The 22,832-nt window shown below is 48.1% G+C and overlaps 1 protein-coding gene across 4 annotated transcripts in view; it reads left to right on the plus strand.

Moving 5' to 3' along the window:
- The window catches only part of SOX5 (SRY-box transcription factor 5), a 633,967-nt gene that overhangs the window by 457,798 nt on the left and 153,337 nt on the right, over positions 1-22,832 (plus strand). For all 4 annotated transcript variants that reach the window (XM_048499520.1, XM_048499517.1, XM_048499519.1 and 1 more), the window contains exon 8: positions 9,016-9,101. In XM_048499520.1, coding sequence (XP_048355477.1) covers positions 9,016-9,101 — 86 coding nt within the window. The remainder of the gene's footprint in view (positions 1-9,015; positions 9,102-22,832) is intronic.

A 22,832-nucleotide genomic window follows, 5' to 3' on the forward strand; every position in this document is an offset into this window, starting at 1 on the left:
ACTCTACCATATGGCCATGGTGGCGAACCTATGGCACTCCAGATGTTCGTGGACTACAATTCCCATCAGCCCCTGCCAGCATGGCCAAAAGAGAGGAAAGATGGTGACAGTACTGCTGGCGAGTGGAGAGTTGGCCAATTGGCCATGCTGGCAGGGGCTGATGGGAATTGTAGTCCACAAACATCTGGAGTGCCATAGGTTCGCCACCACTGCCATATGGGACCCCCTCCCCCCAGCTCTGCATCTTCTTGCATCCAATCATATTTTATTTGGCAGGAAGACCTGGCATCCAAAAGAATTATTTAGGTTTATTTAGGTACGGAATGCGTAACATCAGTGGAACTTTTGACTGTTTACAATTTGTCTTGAGCAGAAAGTCAAAGGAAAAAAAACTGTTCAGTGAAACAAAGCAAGCTTTTTGTCAACAAGCGTTCCCATTTCTATATGAAGAGAGTCGTAAAAAGCATGTGAGGAAGAACGAGACAGTAGACTTCTCCCCCCCCCGCCCCTCCCAAAAGCACACCATCTTTTTAACAGAGATCCTCGCCAAAGGCTCCTGACAGCTTTGACTGTCATGAGACAAGAGAATGGGTCCTGTGGTCGATTCGTATCTTGTTAAAGAAGAGGAAGCAGAGGGCAGAAGTAAAGGGAGCAGCAGTGGCGGAGGAGGTTAAGAGCTCTTGTATCTAATCTGGAGGAACCAGGTTTGATTCTCCGCTCTGCCGCCTGAGCTGAGCTGCGGAGGCTTATCTGGGGAATTCAGATTAGCCTGTGCACTCCCACACGCCAGCTGGGTGACCTTGGGCTAGTCACAGCTTCTCGGAGCTCTCTCAGCCCCACCTACCTCACAGGGTGTTTGTTGTGAGGGGGGAAGGGCAAGGAGATTGTAAGCCCCTTTGAGTCTCCTGCAGGAGAGAAAGGGGGATATAAATCCAAACTCTTCTTCTTCTTCTCTAAATGTGCAACTGTTGCAATGAATAACTTTCTGGCGAGATGCGGTAGGATTAGTGCGGTTTTTTACACCAGCCTGGTGTAATGGTGAAAAGTTAATCTGGAGAACTCGGTTTAATTTTCCACTCCTCCACATGAGAGGCAGTGCTGAACCAGATGTGTTTCCGCACTCGTACATTCCTGCTGGGTGGCCTTGGACCAGCCTCAGTTCTCTCGGAACTCTCTCAGCCCCACCTGCCTCACAAGGTGTCTGTGGTGGGGAGAGGAAGGGAAAGGAGCTTGTAAGCTGTTTTGAGACTCAAAGTTAGATAAAAGTGGGGTGTCAAACCACCTCTTCTTCTCAACTGGGAATAAATGATCTTTGATAGAAGGTGGGAACGGCAACATTAGCCAAGTTTGTAGACATCACCAGATTTTCCAGGTAGTGAAAAATCACTGTATTGGGTAAGTGGGCAACAACATGGAAAATTAGGTTAATTTCAAATGAGGGTTATGTCTCCTGGACAAAAAAGAAATCCACTCTGGTAGTAACCAATGACGAATGAGCTCTTGGGGTTGTAGTGAACAGCAGAAGCGTAGCGCAAACGAGGCCAGCGTGGCAGGGGTGTGGCCAGGGTGTTCTGGAGGCGTGGCATTCCAGGGGCGGGACAGGGGTGGACGGTGCCATGGCAGGGGCACAAGGCGCATGCGTGCCCGGGCGGAGTTCCCCCTTGCTCCGCCTCGCTGAACAGCTCAATTAAAATCTCAGCAAGTGTGTGACAGTAGTAAAAAAAAGGCACACTCTCGTTAAAGATTATTAGGGAAGAGATTGAAAATGAAACAGCAACATATTTCCCTTGCAGTGATCTACTTGGGGGGGGGGATGTGAACAGTTCTGCTGCCCCATCTCAAGAAGCATAGAATGGCTTTGGAAAAGGTGCAGAAAAGGACAACTGAAACGATCAATGGTTTGGAACACCTTCCTTTCGGGTTTGCAGTGATGTTGTTTAGAAAAATGACATATGGAAGGGATATTGTAGAGGTTTATAAAAGTATACGTGATCTCAGGAAAAGGGAGAAGGGATTTTTCCTTCCCTTTCTCGAAGGACTAGAACTCGTCGACATTGAATGGAGGGGTTGAGGAGTGGATCCAAGACAGGGATAAGAAAATAATTTTGTACACAGTGCACACTTAATCGATGGAGCCAAGATGTAGCGATGACAGAGCGATAGGGGGGTTGCAAGCTCCAGGCTGGAAAATTCCAGGGGAAAACTGAGGGGGTGGAGCCTGAAGAGAGAGATTTCAGTGGGGTATCATGCCACAGAGTCCACCTTTCAAAGCAGCCGTTTTCTGCTGGTGAACTGATCTCTGGAGATAGTTGTAATAGTGAGAAAACACCTGGGTGGAGGTCAGACAGATTCAAGGAGGATATCTTCAGCTTTCTGGGTAGGGGCTGGATTAAGACATGCGGAGGCCTTAAATTATGTCAAATTTAAGAGACCTTGCCTTTTCAACAAGAAATGGTACTGGTATTTTTTAGTAAAGTTTTGGAATTTGGAAGTCCATCAGCATCTTCTACAGCTGCGCCAAGCAAGAGAACCTATTCATAGAATCATAAGACTTGGAGGATACACCAAGGGCTATCAAGTCCAACCCCCTGCAATGCAGGAACACACAATCAAAGCACTCCTGACAGATGGCCATCCAGCCTCTCTTTAAAAACCTCCAAAGAAGGAGACTTCGCCACACTCCGAGGTAGTGCATTCCGCTGTCGAACAGCCCTTACTGTCAGGAAGTTCTTCCTGAGATTTAAGTGGAATCTCTTTTCCTTCACCTTGAACCCATTACTCCTGATCCTAGTCTCTGGAGAAGCAGAAAACAAGCTTGCTCCTCCACCAACATGACATCCCTTCAATATCTCAACATGGCTATCATGTCACCTCTTAACCTTCTCTTCACCAAACTAAACGTACCCAGCCCCCTAAGTCTCTCCTTGTTGGGAATGGATTGCAGACCTTTTTCCATTTTGGTTGCCCTCCTTTGGACCCGTTCCAGCTTGTCAATATCCTTCTTGAATTGCGGTGCCCAGAACTGTACACAATATTCCAGGTGAGATCTCACCAATGCAGAACAGAGAGGTACAATTACATTCCTCAATCTAGACACAATACTCCTATTGATACAGCCCAGAATCGCATTGGCTTTCTTGGCCGCCACATCACACTGTTGACTCATGTTCAATCTGTGGTCTACGTCTACTAAGACGCCCACGTGTAGTGTTTCTTTCACATGTAGTGTTGTGTTACCCATAATACCTATTGCCATGTACTGGAGACCTTTAAACCCTGTTTCAGCTGCATCCCTTTCAGAGCTCGGGGACAACCCAACACACTAAAGAATAGGTTGACTGTGTTACATATTGGCTCATCGTGGATGGACAGATTTAAAAGCTGAATTTACAAAACGAACTCAGTTATTGATGAAAGATCTAATTATTCTTTAAACTTGGCAGAAACGGGTCCAAGAGTGGACTAGCCAACGGTAATAAAATTAAAATATGCTGAATGTAGCATTCATGGGTTTTCTGAACAATATTGGCTACGTCCAATTAAAAAAAATATGAAACTCTCAAGTTAATTGGTTTCTCATACAGGACAATAAAATTAATGTTTAGGATTTAAATGCCGTAAACTTCCCCGGGCGCATTTGCTGATGTCTCTCTGGTTTTTAGTTCATCACATGTTTCATTGTTTAATGGGGTATCATGTGGGATGTATTCTAATGCCTCTTGTACATAAGGTCCAGACCCATGGCTTTGTATGAGGCTGCCGGCTAATTTCGGATTTAAGCATTATCAGCTGACAGCCAGGTCGTTAACAATTGCCCAACCCTAAGCGGGAGATGAAAAGCCAAAATAAGACAGAAACTGTTACAGAAGCTGTGCTTGCCCAAAATATCAACGCTAACCGGGCAAAAAAGTTGTCTGAATGAATTGCAATCTTGAGTCTGAGAAGGTATCTCTAAGGAAACAAGAATTGAGAGACACAATGCACACAAGAGACATAAGAACATAAGAACATAAGAACGAGCCTGCTGGATCAGACCAGAGTCCATCTAGTCCAGCACTCTGCTACTCGCAGTGGCCCACCAGGTGCCTTTGGGAGCTCATGTGCAGGATGTGAAAGCAATGGTCTTCTGCTGTTGCTGCTCCCGAGCACCTGGTCTGCTAAGGCCTTTGCAATCTGAGATCAAGGAGGATCAAGATCGGTAGTCATAGATTGACTTCTCCTCCATAAATCTATCCAAGCCCCTTTTAACGCTATCCAGGTTAGTGGCCATCACCACCTCCTGTGGCAGCATATTCCAAACACCAATCACGCATTGCGTGAAGAAGTGTTTCCTTTTCTTAGTCCTAATTCTTCCCCCCAGCATTTTCAATGGATGCCCCCTGGTTCTAGTATTGTGAGAAAGAGAGAAAAATTGTACCCCACTGATTGTACCCCACTGAAACCCCTTCCATCCTCAAACCTTACCTTTCCCTGGCTCCACCTCCAAAATATCTGGCTATTTCAGACACAGAGCTGTGAACCCTAATGCAGAACACACATCAACAGATGGTGAGCATGCATGTGTGAACCCTTTTATAATTCGGAAGAACTGGAGCACGGGGTGCTGTGTGATTTCCGGGCTGTATGGCTGTGTTCTAGCAGCATTCTCTCCTGACGTTTCGCCTGCATCTGTGGCTGGCATCTTCAGAGGAAACGTCAGGAGAGAATGCTGCTAGAACATGACCATACAGCCCAGAAACCACACAGCACCCCAGTGATTCTGGCCGTGAAAGCCTTCGACAATACAACTGGAGCACGTTTTATGCAAGCGGATTTGAACCATTTGAAGTGGGGTTATCCTCTTGCACCTTTGAGCACAGAGGTGTCCCAACTCTGGCCCTCCAGATGTTCATGGACTACTATTCCCATCAGCCCCTGTTTTAACGTGACTTCTTAATAAATGCAAGTAGCTTAGGATGCAATATGAGATTGGGAGGAAGCCTTTTAAAAATGGCGTTCCCCCCACTCGCAATAGCAAAAAAGCAGAACCCTGAAGAGAAGTGTATTGTCCGCCCATTTTGGTCAAATGTACCGTGCTGCTACATTGTGCGTTCCTAATAAGTCTGCAGCGTTTTAAGACTTATTTCCAGAGATTTTGCCGGGCTAATAATTTCTGTTAGCACATCATTGGGCCACGCACAAATGCTCTGTATTAATGGAGTGGAAAGTTTTTGAAACATTTTTCGGGGGTCATTTGGAGAGCGCAGGAATTTATACAAGGTACCAAACATCATAGTTACTTGCATCTCCAGTCTTTTAACAATTTGTTCCATGATCTTCTGCGGAAAAAAGGCAACGGAGATCAGAGATGTCATTTCAGATTGGAGGGGGCGGGAACGGGGGAGGTAGATTCGGCAAGATCCGAAGACCGGCTTTTTCCTGTGCTGTTTAAGATGAAATTGCAAAAGGCCATCTGTGTATTTTGAGAGCATTTGTTATGCTTATTTGCTCTGTTTTATACCTCACAAAATCGCTAGCAGTGTTACTAACACAAGGCTGGGGGTTTTGTTGTTTGTTTTGTTTTCGGAATCCAAGTGCTGACGGCCTGTTAAGTGTATCACAGTCTTGGCTAACAGCCAAGGGAGGATTGTCAGGGGGGCACAACTTTTGCCACTGCTACGTCACTTCCAGCACATCTCAAAAGTAACGTCATCCTAACGCAGTGACACTCTAGGATTAGCTCAAAACTCTGTGGCTTAGCTATAAAGCTTGGGGTGAAGGCTAGACTGTCACCAAACACAGTGACATCATGTATGCTGGAAGTGACATCATGGCAACAATGTGAAGGCAAGTGTCCCTTTCATGTGTCTGTTTCATGTGTTTATATTAATAGTTACAATGTAAAACCTATGAACAAACTGTGGTTATAGTTCCTTTTTGGGGACTATAGTGCGTGGCTTGAGATTAACGAGGTCTTCCAAAATTCTTCTCATTCAAATTTCTCCGAGATTCTCTGCTCCAAAATCTTGGGTTGGGTCCAGACTAAATTATTTGCTCATGCCGGACATTTCTTCAAGGACATTCCTGCCTCCCAGCTCGGCTGCAGCCCATCGCTGTCACTGAAATACTGTTCCCGGGGGACACGTGACCTTTAGGAACCCCGTGGGAAGCAAACCAGGGGTCTGCTGCAGACAGGGGGAATTTGTGGAAATCACTCCACCCTTTCTATTGGCAGAAAATTTATTTCTAAAGTGGAACGGATTATTGTTCCATTATGTTTATTTTTTAATTTCATACAAAACTACACACGCACATGTAACCTCTACCTGTGGGTTCTGTGGGGCAGAACTTGGAATGAGTTTGCAACAACAAATTTTAAAAAAACAAAATGGTTTACTTTCTTAACATATAACATATAACATCAACATTTAACATCACACTTCATGGTCCTGTTCAGGTTGCATTTTCAAGTCCTTATATTTACAGTCTACTGATACTGCCAAGTCCAATTCTTCTTTGCAAGTGGGTTGGCTCCTGAAGACTCCAAGGGCTTGGTGAACAGGATTCAACATGATGAAGGTTTCCAGGAGAACTCTCACCCATTACACACACAAAAAACCCTGAAACAATAAACTCCAACGTATTGTCAAAGGCTTTCACAGCCGGAATCACTGGGGTGCTGTGTGGTTTCCGGGCTGTATGGCCGTGTTCTAGTAGCATTCTCTCCTGACGTTTCGCCTGCATCCTCTGAAGATGCCAGCCACAGATGCAGGTGAAACGTCAGGAGAGAATGCTGCTAGAACACGGCCATACAGCCCGGAAACCACACAGCACCCCAATAAACTCCAACATTTACAACATAGCAAAATAAACAACTACCTTCCCACTAGTTCCCAACAACATTGCAGCTACCTTAACAAGGTGTTAAGGGCTTATACAAATCAAGGTCCGAGTCTGGTAGCCTTGTCTCCTCCAAACTACATGAGCTCTGCAGCCTTCTGCTGCTTTGAGTCTCCACCCCTTTCTGGGTCAACCCATTCTGAGCATGGGGGTTACACACACACATGGTTTGCAACTCCTTTTGTTCTCTTATTATCAATGTCCACATAATTCACTCCTTTTAGTGCCCCGTATCATGATACATATGTACTTTGCTATGACGTGCACGTGTGTGTGTTAAGTGCTGTCAGATCACTTCTGACTTACGGCGACCCTATGGTTTGATGACCCCAAAAACATCCTATTGTTAACAGCCTTGCCCAGGTCTTGCAGAGTGAGGGTTGGGGCTTCCTTGGTTCGTCTCATGTTGGGTCTTCCTCTTTCCTTTCTTTATTGTCATTGTGTGTGTCTTTTGGATACTTTGATCTACTGCATAGGTGTCAAACTCGCGGCCCTCCAGATGTTATGGACTACAGTTCCCATCATCCCCTGCCAGCATCATGCTGGCAGGGGATGATGGGAACTGTAGTCCATGACATCTGGAGGGCCAAGAGTTTGACATCTGTGATCTACTGGATCAGACCATTGGTCCATTGATATCAATATAACCTATGCTGACTGGCGGCTGCTGTCCAGGGTACTCGGTAGAGATCTTTCATTTCACCCAGTATAGAGTAGAGGCTAAGAGGGGTGAACTTTAATCTGGAGGACCAGGTTTGATTCCCCACTCCTCCCCATGAAGCCTGCTGGGTGACCTTGGGCCAGTAACAGTTCTTTTCAAATTCTCTCAGCCTCGCCTACCTTACAAGGTACCTGTTTTGGGGAAGGGAATGAGAGTATATAAGCAGCGGTGGGATCCAAAAATTTTAGTAACAGGTTCCCATGGTGGTGGGATTCAAACTGTGGCGTAGCACCAATGGGGCTGGGCGGGGCATGACGGGGGCATGGCCCGACATTCCAGGGGCGGGGTATTCCTGGGCGGGGCTGTGGCAAGGATGCAGCCGCTGCGCCGGTCCTTGGGCGGGAAACGAATGCACGCAGGCGCAGGCTGCCATGCACGCCGGTGCACCTCCTGCTAGACTGCTTCAAGTTCTGCGCGCTACTGCTGAGAGGAGGGGCGTAACTAAGGCAAAAATCACGTGGCAGAATCACCAATTAGTAACCCCCTCTCGGCACACACCAATAATTAGTAACCTACTCTCGTGTGCCGAGAGGGGGTTACTAATTGCTGATTTTGCCACGTGATTTTTGCCTTAGTCACGCCCCTCCTCTCAGCAGTAGCGCGCAGAACTTGAAGCAGTCTAGCAGGAGGTGCACCGGCGTGCGTACAGCCTGGCGCTCGCGCAGCATTCATTTCCCGCCTAAGGACCGCACACAGCTATAGCTGCCAAGGCCCTTATGCCAAAGCCCTGCCCAGGAATGCCCCACCCCAGGAATGCCTGGCCATGCCCCCGTCATGCCCCGCTCAGTCCCATTGGTGCTACGCCACAGTTTGAATCCCACCACCATGGGAACCTGTTACTAAAAATTTTGGGTCCCACCACTGGATCCAGCCCACTGGAAGTGAAGAGGGCATTATCATAGGTATGTGAATCAGTGGGGTGTCTGTGAAATGTTAGAGGGGTTAGGTCTCAGCGCCGCTTTCTTCCCTCTCACCAAGTTCTGCTGGGTTAAACCCTCGGTCCGGACAAGCCGCCCACACAATTCCCCCTCCCGGTGACGCCTCGATCTTACCAAGGTTGCCCCTGTTCCCCTTGCTTTTCTTCCTCTCCTCCACGTTGTTTTTTGGGGGGAATCTCAGCTCCCCTCTGATCAATGAGCACTTCCACCCTCTCACCCCCCCCGCCATTTCCCTAAATACATCATGAAAAAGGATGAGGTTTCCGCCTTAATTGCCTGTGCCTTTTATACGCATTCTTCCTGCCGCCAGAATTGTGAAGAGTGTTAGTAAAAAGGCTTCACAATAGAGCTTTTCATTAGGCCTCAGCGAGGCACACAAAAAACGGGGGCTTTTTGGAAAAGAGTGAATGCAGGAGTTTAATTTGCAGGTGGAAAGTAGATAAAAGGTGCTGACGCCTCTATTATTCTCTTACTTAGGTGACCCTTACCCCGTTCAGCTGATCCCGACAACCATGGCAGCTGCTGCCGCGGCAACCCCCGGCTTAGGCCCGCTCCAACTGCAGGTAAGACTGGCTACAATGCCGGGAGAAGCGAAAGGTTAAATAAATATGGAAAACAGTTTTTCTCTCCCCAATTCGAACCCGGCCGAATTCACAATGGGCTTTTTCTCTTCTGTTCCCCTCTTCGTTTTTTTTTTCCACCACGACAAAACAAAAAATTTTGGCACGTGCAACCCCCTTTCATTTACAAATCTACATCTGGAGATGCTTTCTTTTCACCTGGGAAAAGGGTTTTTTTCTTGTTGTAAATGCTGGTTCCGCACCAGCGTTAATTGTGATGCTGTTGGCTTAGCAGGCAAATAATAATAATAATAATTGGGTGCTCCGGGATCCTCTCCTCCTCCTCCTCCTCCTCCTCTTCTTCTTCTCCCCACACCTCCACAACTCACCAGTTCCAAGTAAAGTCTTATAGCAACTTTAACACAGAGGCGAGCAAACGAAATAGCGCACAGTTATTCCCTCCCTCTTGAGATATGAGAGTTCAGAGCTATCCAACCAAATTAGCAGATCGCTGCTAAGGAAGGATTTTTTAAAAATCATATTTCTTTACGGGACATAAATGGGATCATCTGGGAACGATGATGGCTTTGAAAAGGACAGTCTCTGCGCCTTAATGACGAAGCGGCCACAATCAACGGCCCCTTCCGCACATGCCGAATAATGCATTTTCAATACACTTTCAAGGCACTTTGCAGCTGGATTTTACTGTGCAAAACAGCCAAGTCCACTTGCAAACCATTGTGAAAGTGGATTGAAAGTGCATTATTCTGCATGTGCGGAAGGGGCCTCAGATTATATACCACCTCTATATCAGGTGAGCGGGTTGAAATATATATCATAGTACAAGAGTCCGAGACTCGTATGAACCCCTGCGAAACACCATCAGGTTTAGTCAGATAAACCACCTCTCCCTTTTCAGGGGACCATTCAAATTGAGCAAAAGAGATTATGGCACCACAATTGTTAGGACTGAGCGAGCCATAATCTCTGGAACCTCTGGATTTACGTAAGCATAAAGGGAAGTATCGAGCATGGTCCATACGTACAGAGGTGGTATATAATTAGGTGGTGGTATATAAACCTCAGGTATATTAATTAGTTACCCTGCGGTAACACCATGGCCTTTCTTTGAACAGCAACCCCGGTATGCCTTGGTGGTCTCCCATCCAACAGTACCTATGGCAGACCTAGCTTATCGCACAAGCTCTGGCAAATCTGGGTTTATATTATCCGTAAACGCGGCTCTCCCAGATGTTCATGGATCATAAATTTATCATGGGACTACAAATCCTTAAGGATCTGATGGGATTTGTAGTCCATGAACATCTGGAGAGTCGCAGGTTGCAGACCCCTGAGCTAGGCAATCTCTCCAGATGGTCATGGACTACAAATCCCATCAGATCATGGACTACAAATCCCATCAGATCATGGGATTTGTAGTCCATGAACATCTGGAGAGTCGCAGGTTGCAGACCCCTGAGCTAGGCAATCTCTCCAGATGTTCATGGACTACAAATCCCATCAGATCATGGACTACAAATCCCATCAGATCATGGGATTTGTAGTCCATGAACCTCTGGAGAGCCGCAGGTTGCAGACCCCTGAGCTAGGCAATCCGGGCTGTTTTTGACACTGCAAAAAGCAGTTGTCTGAGCAGGTTGGCGGCCTTTTCGTGCCTGCTTGCTAAATATGGAACACGAGGCGAAAGTCCTGCCCCTCTCAGAGAGGGAGTGACCTTTTCATAGGGAGAAAGCTTGAGAATCCCAGCCTAGCCGTGAGCTGTGCGTGACACGGTATCAGCATAGTAAGTGACTCTTAATGGGCCGGGGAGAAGATGGGAGACAATTAAGAGGGAGCTCTTTGGCAACCGAGTCAGCTCAGTGCCAGAGAGAGCTCTGGCGATGAGTAAGCAGGCAGGGGTTAACATATTCGCCCCTGTTGTGCTTTTATATGAAAAGCGACACTGTTCGTTTAGCCTCTGGCTGTATAGGATACAAATACCCTGGGCAGTACGAGAGCTATTTTTTTAAAAAAGGAGAAGCCCTGTCTATGCCTATCTTCCTTCTAGAGTGATTTCTGGGGTGATATCTTCCATTCCTCTAAAGTGGTACAAATAGCCCTAACCAAATGCAAAGCCGGGAAGGAAGAGAGCGAAGGGAAGTACCCCGCAGAGCAGACAATGAAGTCAAGCGATTGGGCAGAGCTTTGTTTTTTATGGTCACTTCGAATGAAAATAAAGCCACCTATTCCGGTACGAGCCTGTTTTTCACAGCCTGGTCGAGTAAGGCAGAATCCAGATTGTCGCCACGGATGTTTTGGGTTGTATGGGAAGCTGCGTTTTTAAAAAGTGCTGGTTTAGAACTGGGGGCCTTCTGACATTTGGCAGATCTGATTAAGAAATGGGGTTGCCAGTGAGAGCACCTGGGGAGGGGAGAGTTTGGTGAGGGGAGAGATCCCAGCCTTAGAGTCCAACCTTCAAAACAGCCATTTTCTCCTGCACTCTCTGTACTCTCTGGAGTACTCTGTACTCTGATCTCTGTACTCGGGAGATCTTTGAGGCCCGCCTGGATGTTGGCAACCATATTAGGGACCTTTCCATTCATGGGAAGGTCCAGACATGGTCCAGCAGTGGTTTGGGGGCATACACACCCAAAAAAGGTGCATAAGACCATGAGCGATTGGCTGCAGTACGGCAGTCAAACCTTCCCATGACTGGAATTTGATCCCGCCAGAAGTCGGCTCAAGGTTGACTCAGCCTCCCATCCTCCCAAAGTCGGTAAAACGAGTGCCCAGCTTGCTGGGGGAGTAAATTGTGGACAACTGGGGAAGGCAGTGACAAACCACCCTGTAAAGATAGTCTGCCTAGTAAGTGTTGTGATGTAACGACACCCCATGGGTCAGCAAGGCCCCAGTTTGCATCTTCATTTATTGTAGAGAAAGGCGTTTTCCCCAAGGACAAAATATCCTGGGATATCCCAGAGTGTTTTTATCCCGGTTTCTCCCTTCGCACGGCTGCTCGTCAGCATGTTCAGGCCGGGAGGAAGAACTCCAGGGAATTATGCACAAGTTCCCAGTTCGTTTCCATTTTCCACCTGAACGTTTACGTAGTTTGTGTATGTTTACGTAGTTTACGTAGATTCCGTTTTTCCGACGTTCTGATTGGCTGCAGCTAAGGGGCGGGGAGAGCAGGTGACCAAAGCCGGAAAAGCAAACTGGCCCGTCTCCTGCAGTGTTTGCGTGGAAGCAGGATCGGCGTGGGCTTTTTCAAAAGAACAGCCAATTCCATTGGTTTTTTTGAAAGCTGCGGGTTAAGACCAATCTTGCGGGGCGGCCCTGAGTTAGGCCCAGAAGCCATGCCCGAACCGGGATGTTTCACCTCCTTATCCCAGGATATTTTGTCCGGGGTGAAAACTCCAAAGAGTCTTGCGGAGTAATAATTTCGCATCAGCAGTAGAATTCTAAACAGAGTTTCATCTTCTGACGCTTCAGAAGGATTAGAAGCAGCTGCCGTGGTTGTCGGGATTTGGCAGTACCTGGCCAAACTGTCCACCCACCCCACCCCCCCGCCACAGATTGCACTGTAAGCCATTGTATACATTCAGAAAAGGCTTATACGTTTTCACCCAGAGAGCCAGTGTGCCATGGTGGGCCAAAACACTGGAGGACGATCTGGGATAACCAGATTCAAATCCCTACCTGGCTATGAAAGCTTCCCGGGTAGTCTTAGGCTAGTCACACAGCCTTGGCGTAACCTACCTCGCAGGGTTGTTATGGGGATAAAATGGAAGAGAGGGGAACACTGTAAGCCACTTTAAGTCTTCACCAAGGAAAAAGACAAGAAATAAGGCCCCGTCCGCACATGCAGAATAATTCACTTTCAATCCACTTTCACAATTGATTGCAAGTGGATTTTGCTATTCCGCACAGCTGCAAAGTGGATTGAAAGTGGATTGGAAGTGCCTTGTTCTGCCTGTGCGGAAGGGGCCTAAATGAAGTAAATAAATCCTGGTTCGAATCCCCACTCTGACATAGGAGGCTTGCAAGGTGGCCTTGGGCGAGACCCTCCCTCGTGGCCTAACCTACCTCAGAGGGTTGTCGCGAGGCTAAAAATGAAGGAGAAGAAAACGGTCAAGGTCGCTTTGCGGAATGCCTTGGCCCTTGAGAACACATGTCCGCTCTATGGTACACCCAAGAAGCAGAGATGGCAGAAGGAAAGACCATTCAGCTAACTACCCGAGCAGCACTCAGTCAGTCGCGGGGAGGCTTACAACTCTTTGATCCCTACCCCTGTGTCGAAAAACCCAAAAGGTAGACAACAGGTCTCATCTGTGAAGCCAATCATCTCGCACCTTTGTGCCTGCTCTCTGCGGTCTCTTGGAACCATGAAAAAATTTGCCCTCTCCCCACCCCCTCGTCCTCTCTAATTTCCTGCTTTAATCCTTTCCAAAGCTTTGTGACGCCGGCGACGCTTCTTTTGTGCAAGGAGGGGATGAAAAAGAGAGATGACAGTGTGGTCTGTTTTGTGCCGGGGTTGACACATCCTCTCCCCGCCGAAAGACCCCTGCCAGCCCTCCTTTGAGAGGACATGTGTTTGAAGCCCGCGCTCTCCTCCTTCTCTCTGGGAGTTCCCCCTGTGATGTCTTACCTGTCATGGTTGGCGCTAATTGGTCGCCCTCGCCAACGCTGCCCGCTGAGGGGCTAATAACTGGATGAGCAGAGGAAACCATCCTTGCCGGGAGCGGTGGTTACTCTGAACTGGATGTAACTCACTGCATTTAGAGATCCTGACGTACATACCCTGATTGAACTCCTTTTTAGATGGCTCACGCCACAGGAAAGACTCTGCTGTCTTTCTGTACGCCTCTGGATCTAGTCCCATTCATCATCTCAAACTCCTGGGGACATTTTGTTTTTTTGCCCTGCCTCGTGCGTTCTTTTAAGTAAACAAGCGTCAGAATTGTGGCAAGATTATGCGTCTAGGTGCAGAGATTCCTACTCGGGCAAAGGACTTCTGATAAAGGCCACAAGAGAGGAGGAGGAAGAAGAAGAGTTTGGATCTATACCTCACCTTTCTCTCCTGTAAGGAGACTCAAGGTGGCTTACAAGCTCCGTTCCCTTTCCCCACAACAGACACCTTGTGAGGCAGGGGGGCTGAGAGAGCTCTGAGAGAACTGTGACTAGCCCAAGGTCACCCAGGAGGAATGTAGGAGTGCGGAAACACATCTGGTTTACCAGATAAGCCTCTGCCACTCAGGTGGAGGAGTGGGGAATCAAACCCAGTTCTCCAGATTAGACCCCACCTCCTCTTAACCACTATACCACGCTGGCTGTTGTGGGTTTTCTGAGCTGTGCAGCCATGGTCCAGTAGATTTTGCTCCTAACATTTCACTTGCATCTATGGCTGCCATCTTCCGAGGCATATCATGGTCAGATGTGTTTCTCTCTGTGGCTCTGTCTTCCACGGGAACTGGTGCCACGGAGAGAGACACAGCTTACTGTGACGTGCCTCCAAAGATGGCAGCCATCAATGCAGGTGAAACGTTAGAAGCAAAAACTACCAGACCATGACCACGCAGCCTGGAAAAGCTACAACAGCCGTTAGACTCCAGCCGTGAAAAACTTTGGCCCCTTCCACACATCCAGAGTAATGCACTTCCAATCCACTTTCAAAGCACTTTGCAGCTGGATTTTGCTGTGTGGAAGAGCAAAATCCACTTTCAAACACTGGTGAAAGTGGGTCGAATGTGGATTATTCCGCAAGTGCGGAAGGGGCCTTTGACAGTACAAAGGCAAAAAGGATGTTTAGAAGCATAGAAATATTAACCTGAAAGGGACCTCAAGGGTCAGCTAGTCCAATTATCTGCACAGTGCAGGAAATTCACAACTACTTCCCCCAACAAACCCCAGTGATTTCCTACTACAGTGGTGGTGAACCTTTGGCACTCCAGATGTTATGGACTACAATTCCCATCAGCCCCTGCCAGCATGGCCAATTGGGGCTGATGGGAATTGTAGTCCATAACATCTGGAGTGCCAAAGGTTCGCCACCACAGTCCTACTACATACCCAAATGATGGGGGGGGGGAGTTTTTGATAGATGCCTAGATTTTTTTCAGTGCCTTCAAGTCCCAGCTGATTTATGGCGACCTCAGCAAGGGGCTTTCGAGGCAAGAGAGAAGCGGGGATGGTTTGCAAGGGTGGAAGTCCTCAAGGCTAGTGAAAAATTCTCCCTGTGGATGGAAAAGCTGGGAAGACCAGGGACTTCTGTCTGTCCATCTGAAGTAAAACATTTGGATGGGTTTGAAGATTCCTGTTCAAGTGAAACATTTAAAGAGTCTGAGTGAACCAAAATGATGTCTTCCTTTCCCCGGCCTTTCCAATTTCTGTGCTTGAAAATGGACAGACAGGCCTCGCTTGGGTCTTGACCAATGCCTACACAGAACCAATGTTAATGTGAAGACAGGAAGTTGCATTCTGGTTTTAAACAGACACTGCATCGAAGTACAGTTTTATTAAACTATGAACTGGGTGGTGGTCTGAATCCATGCCATACCACTCATTGGTTAGTTAGAGGGCAATGTGCCAGTTTTAAAACTGGCATATAACCGAAATTAATTTTAAACATGGTTTTGTGTGACATATGGCGGTGGACATTCTGGTTTTTCCTTGTTTATTCTGTAGCAACTCCTTCACAGTGATACAGTGGGGCTTTCCGCACTACAAAAGGGAGTGAAGGTCGACTCGGTTCCCTTCAATGGGGGGCGATTCCTGGCTGTCCGCACAGCAACTTCCTTGGCCCCCTGGAACCGAGCTAAGTGGGCGGGATCATCTTGGTACCTGTTTCGCTCCTCGATCGTGATTGGTGCTTGTGTTACGGCAGGAAACGGGAACGTTCTTTGGGGTTTTACGAAGTTTCCGGTGATGTCAGCGAGCTTCACGTAGCATTGACATGCTGAACTACTTCCATCGCAGTCGGAGCTATGAAGCTTTGGCGCCAAAATTTTTCCAGTTTAATTGTCGCTTTGAAACGATCTCGATATCGTAGCTTCGAACCGTGAGGGAAACTGTATAAAAAAAGCCGCGCTCTCTGCCCGTCACGACTCTCCCGTTCTGCGCATGCGAACGAAGCGGCTCCTGATTGGTTGAGTGGATGCGGTGTCATTTCGATGAATACGCATTTAGAAGCTTCGAAGCGATACTCGACCTTTGTTCCACCAGCGAAGTAAAGCGGTTCATAACTCGCTACAGGGATGTTGCGGTTCCGAGCGGGGGGAACAGAGACAAGACAACATCGAGCTCGGTTGTAGCGCGGATACACTGAGTTGAACCTGAGTAGAAACCGGTACAACACAGTAAGTGCGGAAAGCCCCATAGTCTGGGATGCCAGGGGACACGTGGGGAACACACACACACATATAATAACATCAACTGTCAGTCAGTCAGTCAGTCAGTCAGTCAGTCAGTCAGTCAGTTTGTTTGTTTTATATTCTGCCCTCATGGGCTCAGGGCAACTTACAATATTTAAAAATAAAATACAGCAAAACCCAATCTAGATCCTATGGCCATGGTGGCAAACCTATGGCACTCCAGATGTTCATGGACTACAATTCCCATCAGCCCTTGCCAGCATGGCCAATTAGCCATGCTGGCAGGGGCTGATGGGAAGGTAGTCCATGAACATCTGGAGTGCCATAGGTTCACCACCACTGTCCTATGGCGATTAGACTACAGCAGTGGTGGTGAACCTATGGCACGGGTGCCACAGGTGGCACTCAGAGCCCTCTCTGTGGGCATGTGCAGAGTCACCCCCCCCCCACACACACATCTAGGCTGGCCTGGGCAGTTGGGCTTGATTGTTAGCATTAAACCGAAGACCTAGTTTTGGGGAAGCAGTGTAGGTAACCCTGTTAAGCGCTGTTAAACCCCACTGATTTTCATGCGAAAAACTAAAGTGCGACCTGGGAGTAAGCTCAGTTGCTGGCAATGGGGCTTGCTCCTGAGTAAACCCTCCTGGGGTCGTGATTCACCCATTGGAAGAGTTGCACGGTTGCTTCAAAGCAAAGCCACCGACTACCACCAAGCTTACTCACGAGTAACGCACGCTTCGGAGAAAACCGTTTTTTCTAAACTAAAACCTCAGTATTCAGGTTAAATTGCCGTGCTGGCACTTTGCGATAAATAAATGGGTCTTGGGTTGCCATTCGGGCACTCGGTCTCGAAAAGGTCCACCATCACTGGACTACAGTAAACAGGAAGGAAAAGACAGAAAAGAATCTAACAAAATAGAGGAGGAGGAAGAAACTGGATCAGATCCTGCAGCACGTGGATCTCACTAGGCAGAAAATTCCACCAGGTTGGGGTCAGGCCCTGGTTGAGGCTAACAGGATAACTTTTGGGCCGGGGATGGTCACACAATCATCACCCGACGATGAAATCCGTGTTTGAATGATTGACTGTGAGCCAATCCTGGTTCCACACACCAGCCGTTGTTAAAATAAACCAGAGTTTTGCATCGCGCCTGAACCAAGCCTGTACGTGGAGATCCTGAAACCACAAACCGTGGTTAATTGAGTTTGGATTTAGTATCTGCATCGCACGGCGCCGCAGCCAAGAAACAGAAGTGTTTTCCTGTAATGCTCTACAGCTGGATCCCACGATTTGCTTTGGCCATTAGTCTAGTTCCTACAAGACAGTTAGAATCGTTCCTTTCCTTCGCATGCCTGTTTTTCACATTTATTAGTCGGGAGACAGCTTTGAAGACCAGCTGAGTTTTGAATTTTCAGCTACTGGGGCCTGCAGATCTTTGTGTTCTTTCTTTCTGCCCCTCTACCTGCTCTCTTTCAATATCTTAATCTGCAGAGGGATGCGTCATTGACGCGCGGTTTAATTGCTATATTAGAAAACAGCCGTGGCCCGCTTATGTCTGACGGGAGCAGGCGGGGAGAAAGAGAAACCAAAGCAAAACTGGGTTTCCACACTGAGAATAAACATCTGGGCCAAATAAATGGAAAATAGCAGCTAAGTGCTCCTGCCGCCGCGCGTCCGATTAGCATTGCCGAAAGATGGCAGGCGTCCACCCCCCATTAGCTCACTGGATTCCTTTAATATTAATATGCACATTTCTTGATAGACATCACAAATGCCCAAGATGATAATGACGATGAGTTAATAAGGCAGCACGGGACGGCTATTTCCCATTGGCCCTCTCCTCAAATTGGTCTCCAGCGTATAATATTAACCCAGAACGGGGCTGCGCGCTGCCCATTTATTTCCGATGCTATATTTAGGTGCGTTGGCTGCGAAGAGACTCGCCACCTGTTCTGCCCAAGGGGTAGCCAAAATGCCCATTTTGCAAGGGATTGGCGGAGATCAAGGGCCAGTTCCGCAGCTGTAGGGAATGGATGTAGCTCCGTCGGAGCTAATGGACCCGTGCCCATCGGCGGCAGCTGAGGATTTAGACTCATACAATCATAGAGCTGGAAGAGGCCATACGGGCCATCTAGTCCAGCCCCCTGCTCATTGCCGAATCAGCCTAGAGCATCCCTGAGAAGCATTTGTCCAGCTGCTGATTGAGGACTGCCAGTGAGCTCATGGCCTCCCTAGCTTACGAATCCCACTGTTGCACATTTACTGTTAATTTTTTCCCCCCTAACATACAGCCGGAACCTTTCTGCCCATCATCTAAACCCATTCTTGCAAGTCCTATCTTCTGCTGCCAACAGGAACAGAGAGCCGGCGTGGTGTGGTTAAGAGTTAAGAGCAGGTGGATTCTGATCTGGGAAACTGGGTTTGATTCCGCACTCCTCCATCTGAGTGGAGCAGCAGTGGCGTAGGAGGTTAAGAGCTCGTGTATCTAATCTGGAGGAACTGGGTTTGATTCCCCGCTCTGCCGCCTGAGCTGTGGAGGCTTATCTGGGGAATTCAGATTAGCCTGTGCACTCCCACACACGCCAGCTGGGTGACCTTGGGCTAGTCACAGCTTCTCGGAGCTCTCTCAGCCCCACCTACCTCACAGGATGTTTGTTGTGAGGGGGGAAGGGCAAGGAGATTGTAAGCCCCTTTGAGTCTCCTGCAGGAGAGAAAGGGGGGATATAAATCCAAACTCTTCTTCTTCTTCTTCTTCTTCATCTGGTGAACCAGATGTGTTTCTGCACTCCTATATTCCTGCTGGGTGACCTTGGGCTAGTCACAGTTCTCTCAGAACTTTCTCAGCGCCACCTACCTCACAAGGTGTCTGTTGTGGGGAGAGGAAGGGGATGTACATGTGCAATTTGACACAGGGAAAGGAGCTTGCAAGCCACCTTGAATCTCCTTACAAGAGAGAAAGATGAGATATAAATCCAAACTCCTCCTCCTCCTCCTCTTCTTTTTCTTCTTCTTCTCCTCCTCCTCCTCCTCCTCCTCCTCCCCCCACGAATGACATCTAAAGTGCTCTAATGACACCTGAGTCAAATTGCACATATAGGTCCCCATCAGATTCTACAAGTATTATGTATTGTCGAAGGCTTTCATGGCCGGAATCACTGGGGTGCTGTGTGGTTTCCGGGCTGTATGGCCGTGTTCTAGCAGCATTCTCTCCTGACGTTTTGCCTGCAACCATGGCTTGCATCTTCAGAGGATCCTCTGAAGATGCCAGCCACAGATGCAGGCGAAACGTCAGGAGAGAATGCTGCTAGAACACGGCCATACAACCCGGAAACCACACAGCACCCCTCTGCAAGTATAGTTTGCAAGTTGGGTGATCTGCTCCGGTAGCAGAAAACCAAGAGGACCACCTGGCTGCATCTGGGGTTGCCAGCCTTCAGGTGGGACCTAGAGATCCCCCGGAATTGCAACCGATCTTTAGACTGAAGAGACTCGCACCCCTGAAGCTCATGGCTATTTTAGAGCGTAGACCCTAAGGCACTGCATGCCACTGAGATGCCTCCACTCCCCGGACATTGCACGCCCCAGACCCTCCCCCTCCAAAAAAAATCTCTAGGAATTTCCCATCCTGGTATTCGCAACCTAAGCAGTGTTTCTGCTGTGGCCTGTGACGTGCCAGCCAGCCTCTCGCGGCGCAAGCAAACTCCCCTGTGGGGGAAAGATCTGGCATTTGCCTCTCTTCTCTGTGGCTCTCTCTTCTCCTTCCTCTTCCTGACCCCCAGCCTGCAGGCCAGACAGACAGAAGCACGCATATGATTAATACCGAGCAGCTGCAACGCTGGCTTATTTGCATATGTATTAATAGAGGCAGAAACAACAATTCAATTACACCGAGAGACGTTCGGAATGCTAAGGAACGTATGCAAATAGGCCCCGAACCATCACGCCAGCATTGGGTTTCCTGTCTGGCTTTACGAGATTCAAGCGGGCGGGCATTTCCAAAGCTGGTCCCTTCTTCTCCTTACAACAATTCCTCCCCACCCAATCGTCCCTCTCTGGAATCCCCTTTAGAGCAATCTTGCAAGAAGCTGCGTTTGCCACTCCGGAGCTTCCCGAAAGCAGGTTGAGATTTGGACGAAGCAAAGCCTTCCTTCTTGCTAGCTTCATAACAACCAAGCCTTCTGTTTCGTTCACTGCGCCTTTTGGACCTGTGCTAAAACGGCCGGAATACAGTGGTTAAGAGCAGGTGGATTCTAATCTGGAGAACCAGGTTTGATTCTCCACTCCACCTGTGGCAGAGGCTTATCTGGTGAACCAGATATGTTTCCACACTCCTGCATTCCTGCTGGGCGACCTTGGACTAGTCACACTTCTCTCAGGACTCTCTTAGCTGCACCTACCTCACAAGGTGTCTGTTGTGGGGAGAGGAAGGGAAAGGAGCTTGTAAGCCACCTTGAGTCTCCTTACAGGCGGGGTATAAATCCAAACTCCTCCTCCTCCTCCTCCTTCTTCCTTCTCCTATTCCTCCTTCATTGGTTGGATTAAAAATAAGGAATTTTGAGTTGTGTCTGGGTAGTTAGTGATGGAGTCAGTGTGTGTTGAGGCGTTCGGGAAAAGGAAAGGCTGTGGGTTTTTAAAAAAAGGCCTGAGCAATGGAGAATTCCTAAAGCCTCATCATTCATTCATTCATTCATTCATTCATTCATTCATTCATTCATTCATTCATTCATTCATTCAGTTAGTTAGTTAGTTAGTTAGTTAGTTAGTTAGTTAGTTAGTTAGTTAAATTTATAGACCGCCCCATCCCCGAGGGGCTCTGGGCGGTGCACAACAATATCAGTATGCATACAATATGTAACAAGGGTCCCAATAGTGACCATTTACTAAAATCCATTAAAACCATTAAAACCCATTTAAACAGCGGTCCAAACAATATTTATTTATTTATTTATTTATTTATTTATTTATTTATTTATTTATTTATTTATTTATTTATTTCATTTTTAAACCGCCCTCCCCCGAAGGGCTCAGGGCGGTGTACATCAACATAATAATACAAATATAAAACAATCTATAACAACTTTAAATTAATAGAATTTAAACAGTTTAAAATTTACAATTTACAGATGGCTACTTATCCCAACCCCATTCCCGCCCACGGGAGACCAAGATGGTATGGGGGTCAGATGGTCATCCCGGCTGGCCAAAAGCCTGGCGGAACAGGTCCGTTTTACAGGCCCTGCGGAAACTCTGAAGGACCCGCAGGGCCCTGGTCTCCTTAGGGAGCCTGTTCCACCAGGTAGGGGCCAGGGCAGTAAAAGCCCTGGCCCTTGTTGAGGCCAGCCGGATCTTTTTTGGGCCAGGGATTTCCAGCAACCGCTCCTCCGTAGAGCGGAGGGCCCTAGTAGGGCAGTACGGGGAGATAGTATAGTAACAGCGTCCCATCACCCAATTCATTAAAACCTCCCCAGAAGGAGGGAACGGCCGGACTCCCCCCTAAAAAGATAGCAGATACATATATACAAGAATGGAATTGTAAAAAATTAGGGAGCAGAGGAGCAAAGCAAAGGAGGGGGCCGCACCTCAGCAACTGGGCACTCCAAAGGCCCGGCAGAACAACTCCGTCTTGCAGGCCCTGCGGAATTCACCAAGGTCCCGCAGGGCCTGGACAGCTGGAGGAAGGGTGTTCCACCAGGCCGGGGCCAGGGCCGTAAAGGTCCTGTCCCGTGTGGAGGCCAGCCGCATCATTGAGGGGCCAGGAACCACCAGCAAATTGGCCTCTGCCGAGCGCAGAGGCCGAGTAGGGGCATATTAGCACTTTAAATTTCAGGAATGTCAATTTGGAACCCAAACTATGAGGAGAAAATTGCCTGAGGAGGATTTTGGAAGCTTCTCTAGCAATGTCGAAACCTCGAGGAGGGAGAATTACGGAGTGTCATGATCCGCCTGTTGTCGTTCTGGCTCCAGCTCACGTCCCCAATTCCCCAGAAAGGGAGTCCGGGCTCAAACGGCTCCATCCTGACTGTGCATTTGGATCCTGCCAAGCCTGTTCCCGCTTTAGCTCGCCTCTGAGTCAGCACACATTTGGAGCATCTCTGGAAGAAGAGGAGGCCAAAAAAAGTGGTTATACAAGCAGCAGCGTGTAACTGATTGGTAAGCATCTTCCAAGAGGTCAAGACGTCTTTAATTCCTTTCCTCTTGTAAGAAAGGGGGGAAAAACCCTCCCTGCTACATTTTTTCCCTCTTTTTGAGGTTAAACTGACAGAGAGTAAAGCAGAGCGCTTCTTGATTATTTATAAGGCATTAATTTTAGATGAACATTCCTTAAGTGGCCGACATCGTAAGTAGTTGTGGAAAAGAGCAGAAGTC

The sequence above is a fragment of the Sphaerodactylus townsendi genome, linkage group LG06, assembly GCF_021028975.2.
Source record: "Sphaerodactylus townsendi isolate TG3544 linkage group LG06, MPM_Stown_v2.3, whole genome shotgun sequence".
NCBI classification, from domain to species: domain Eukaryota; kingdom Metazoa; phylum Chordata; class Lepidosauria; order Squamata; family Sphaerodactylidae; genus Sphaerodactylus; species Sphaerodactylus townsendi.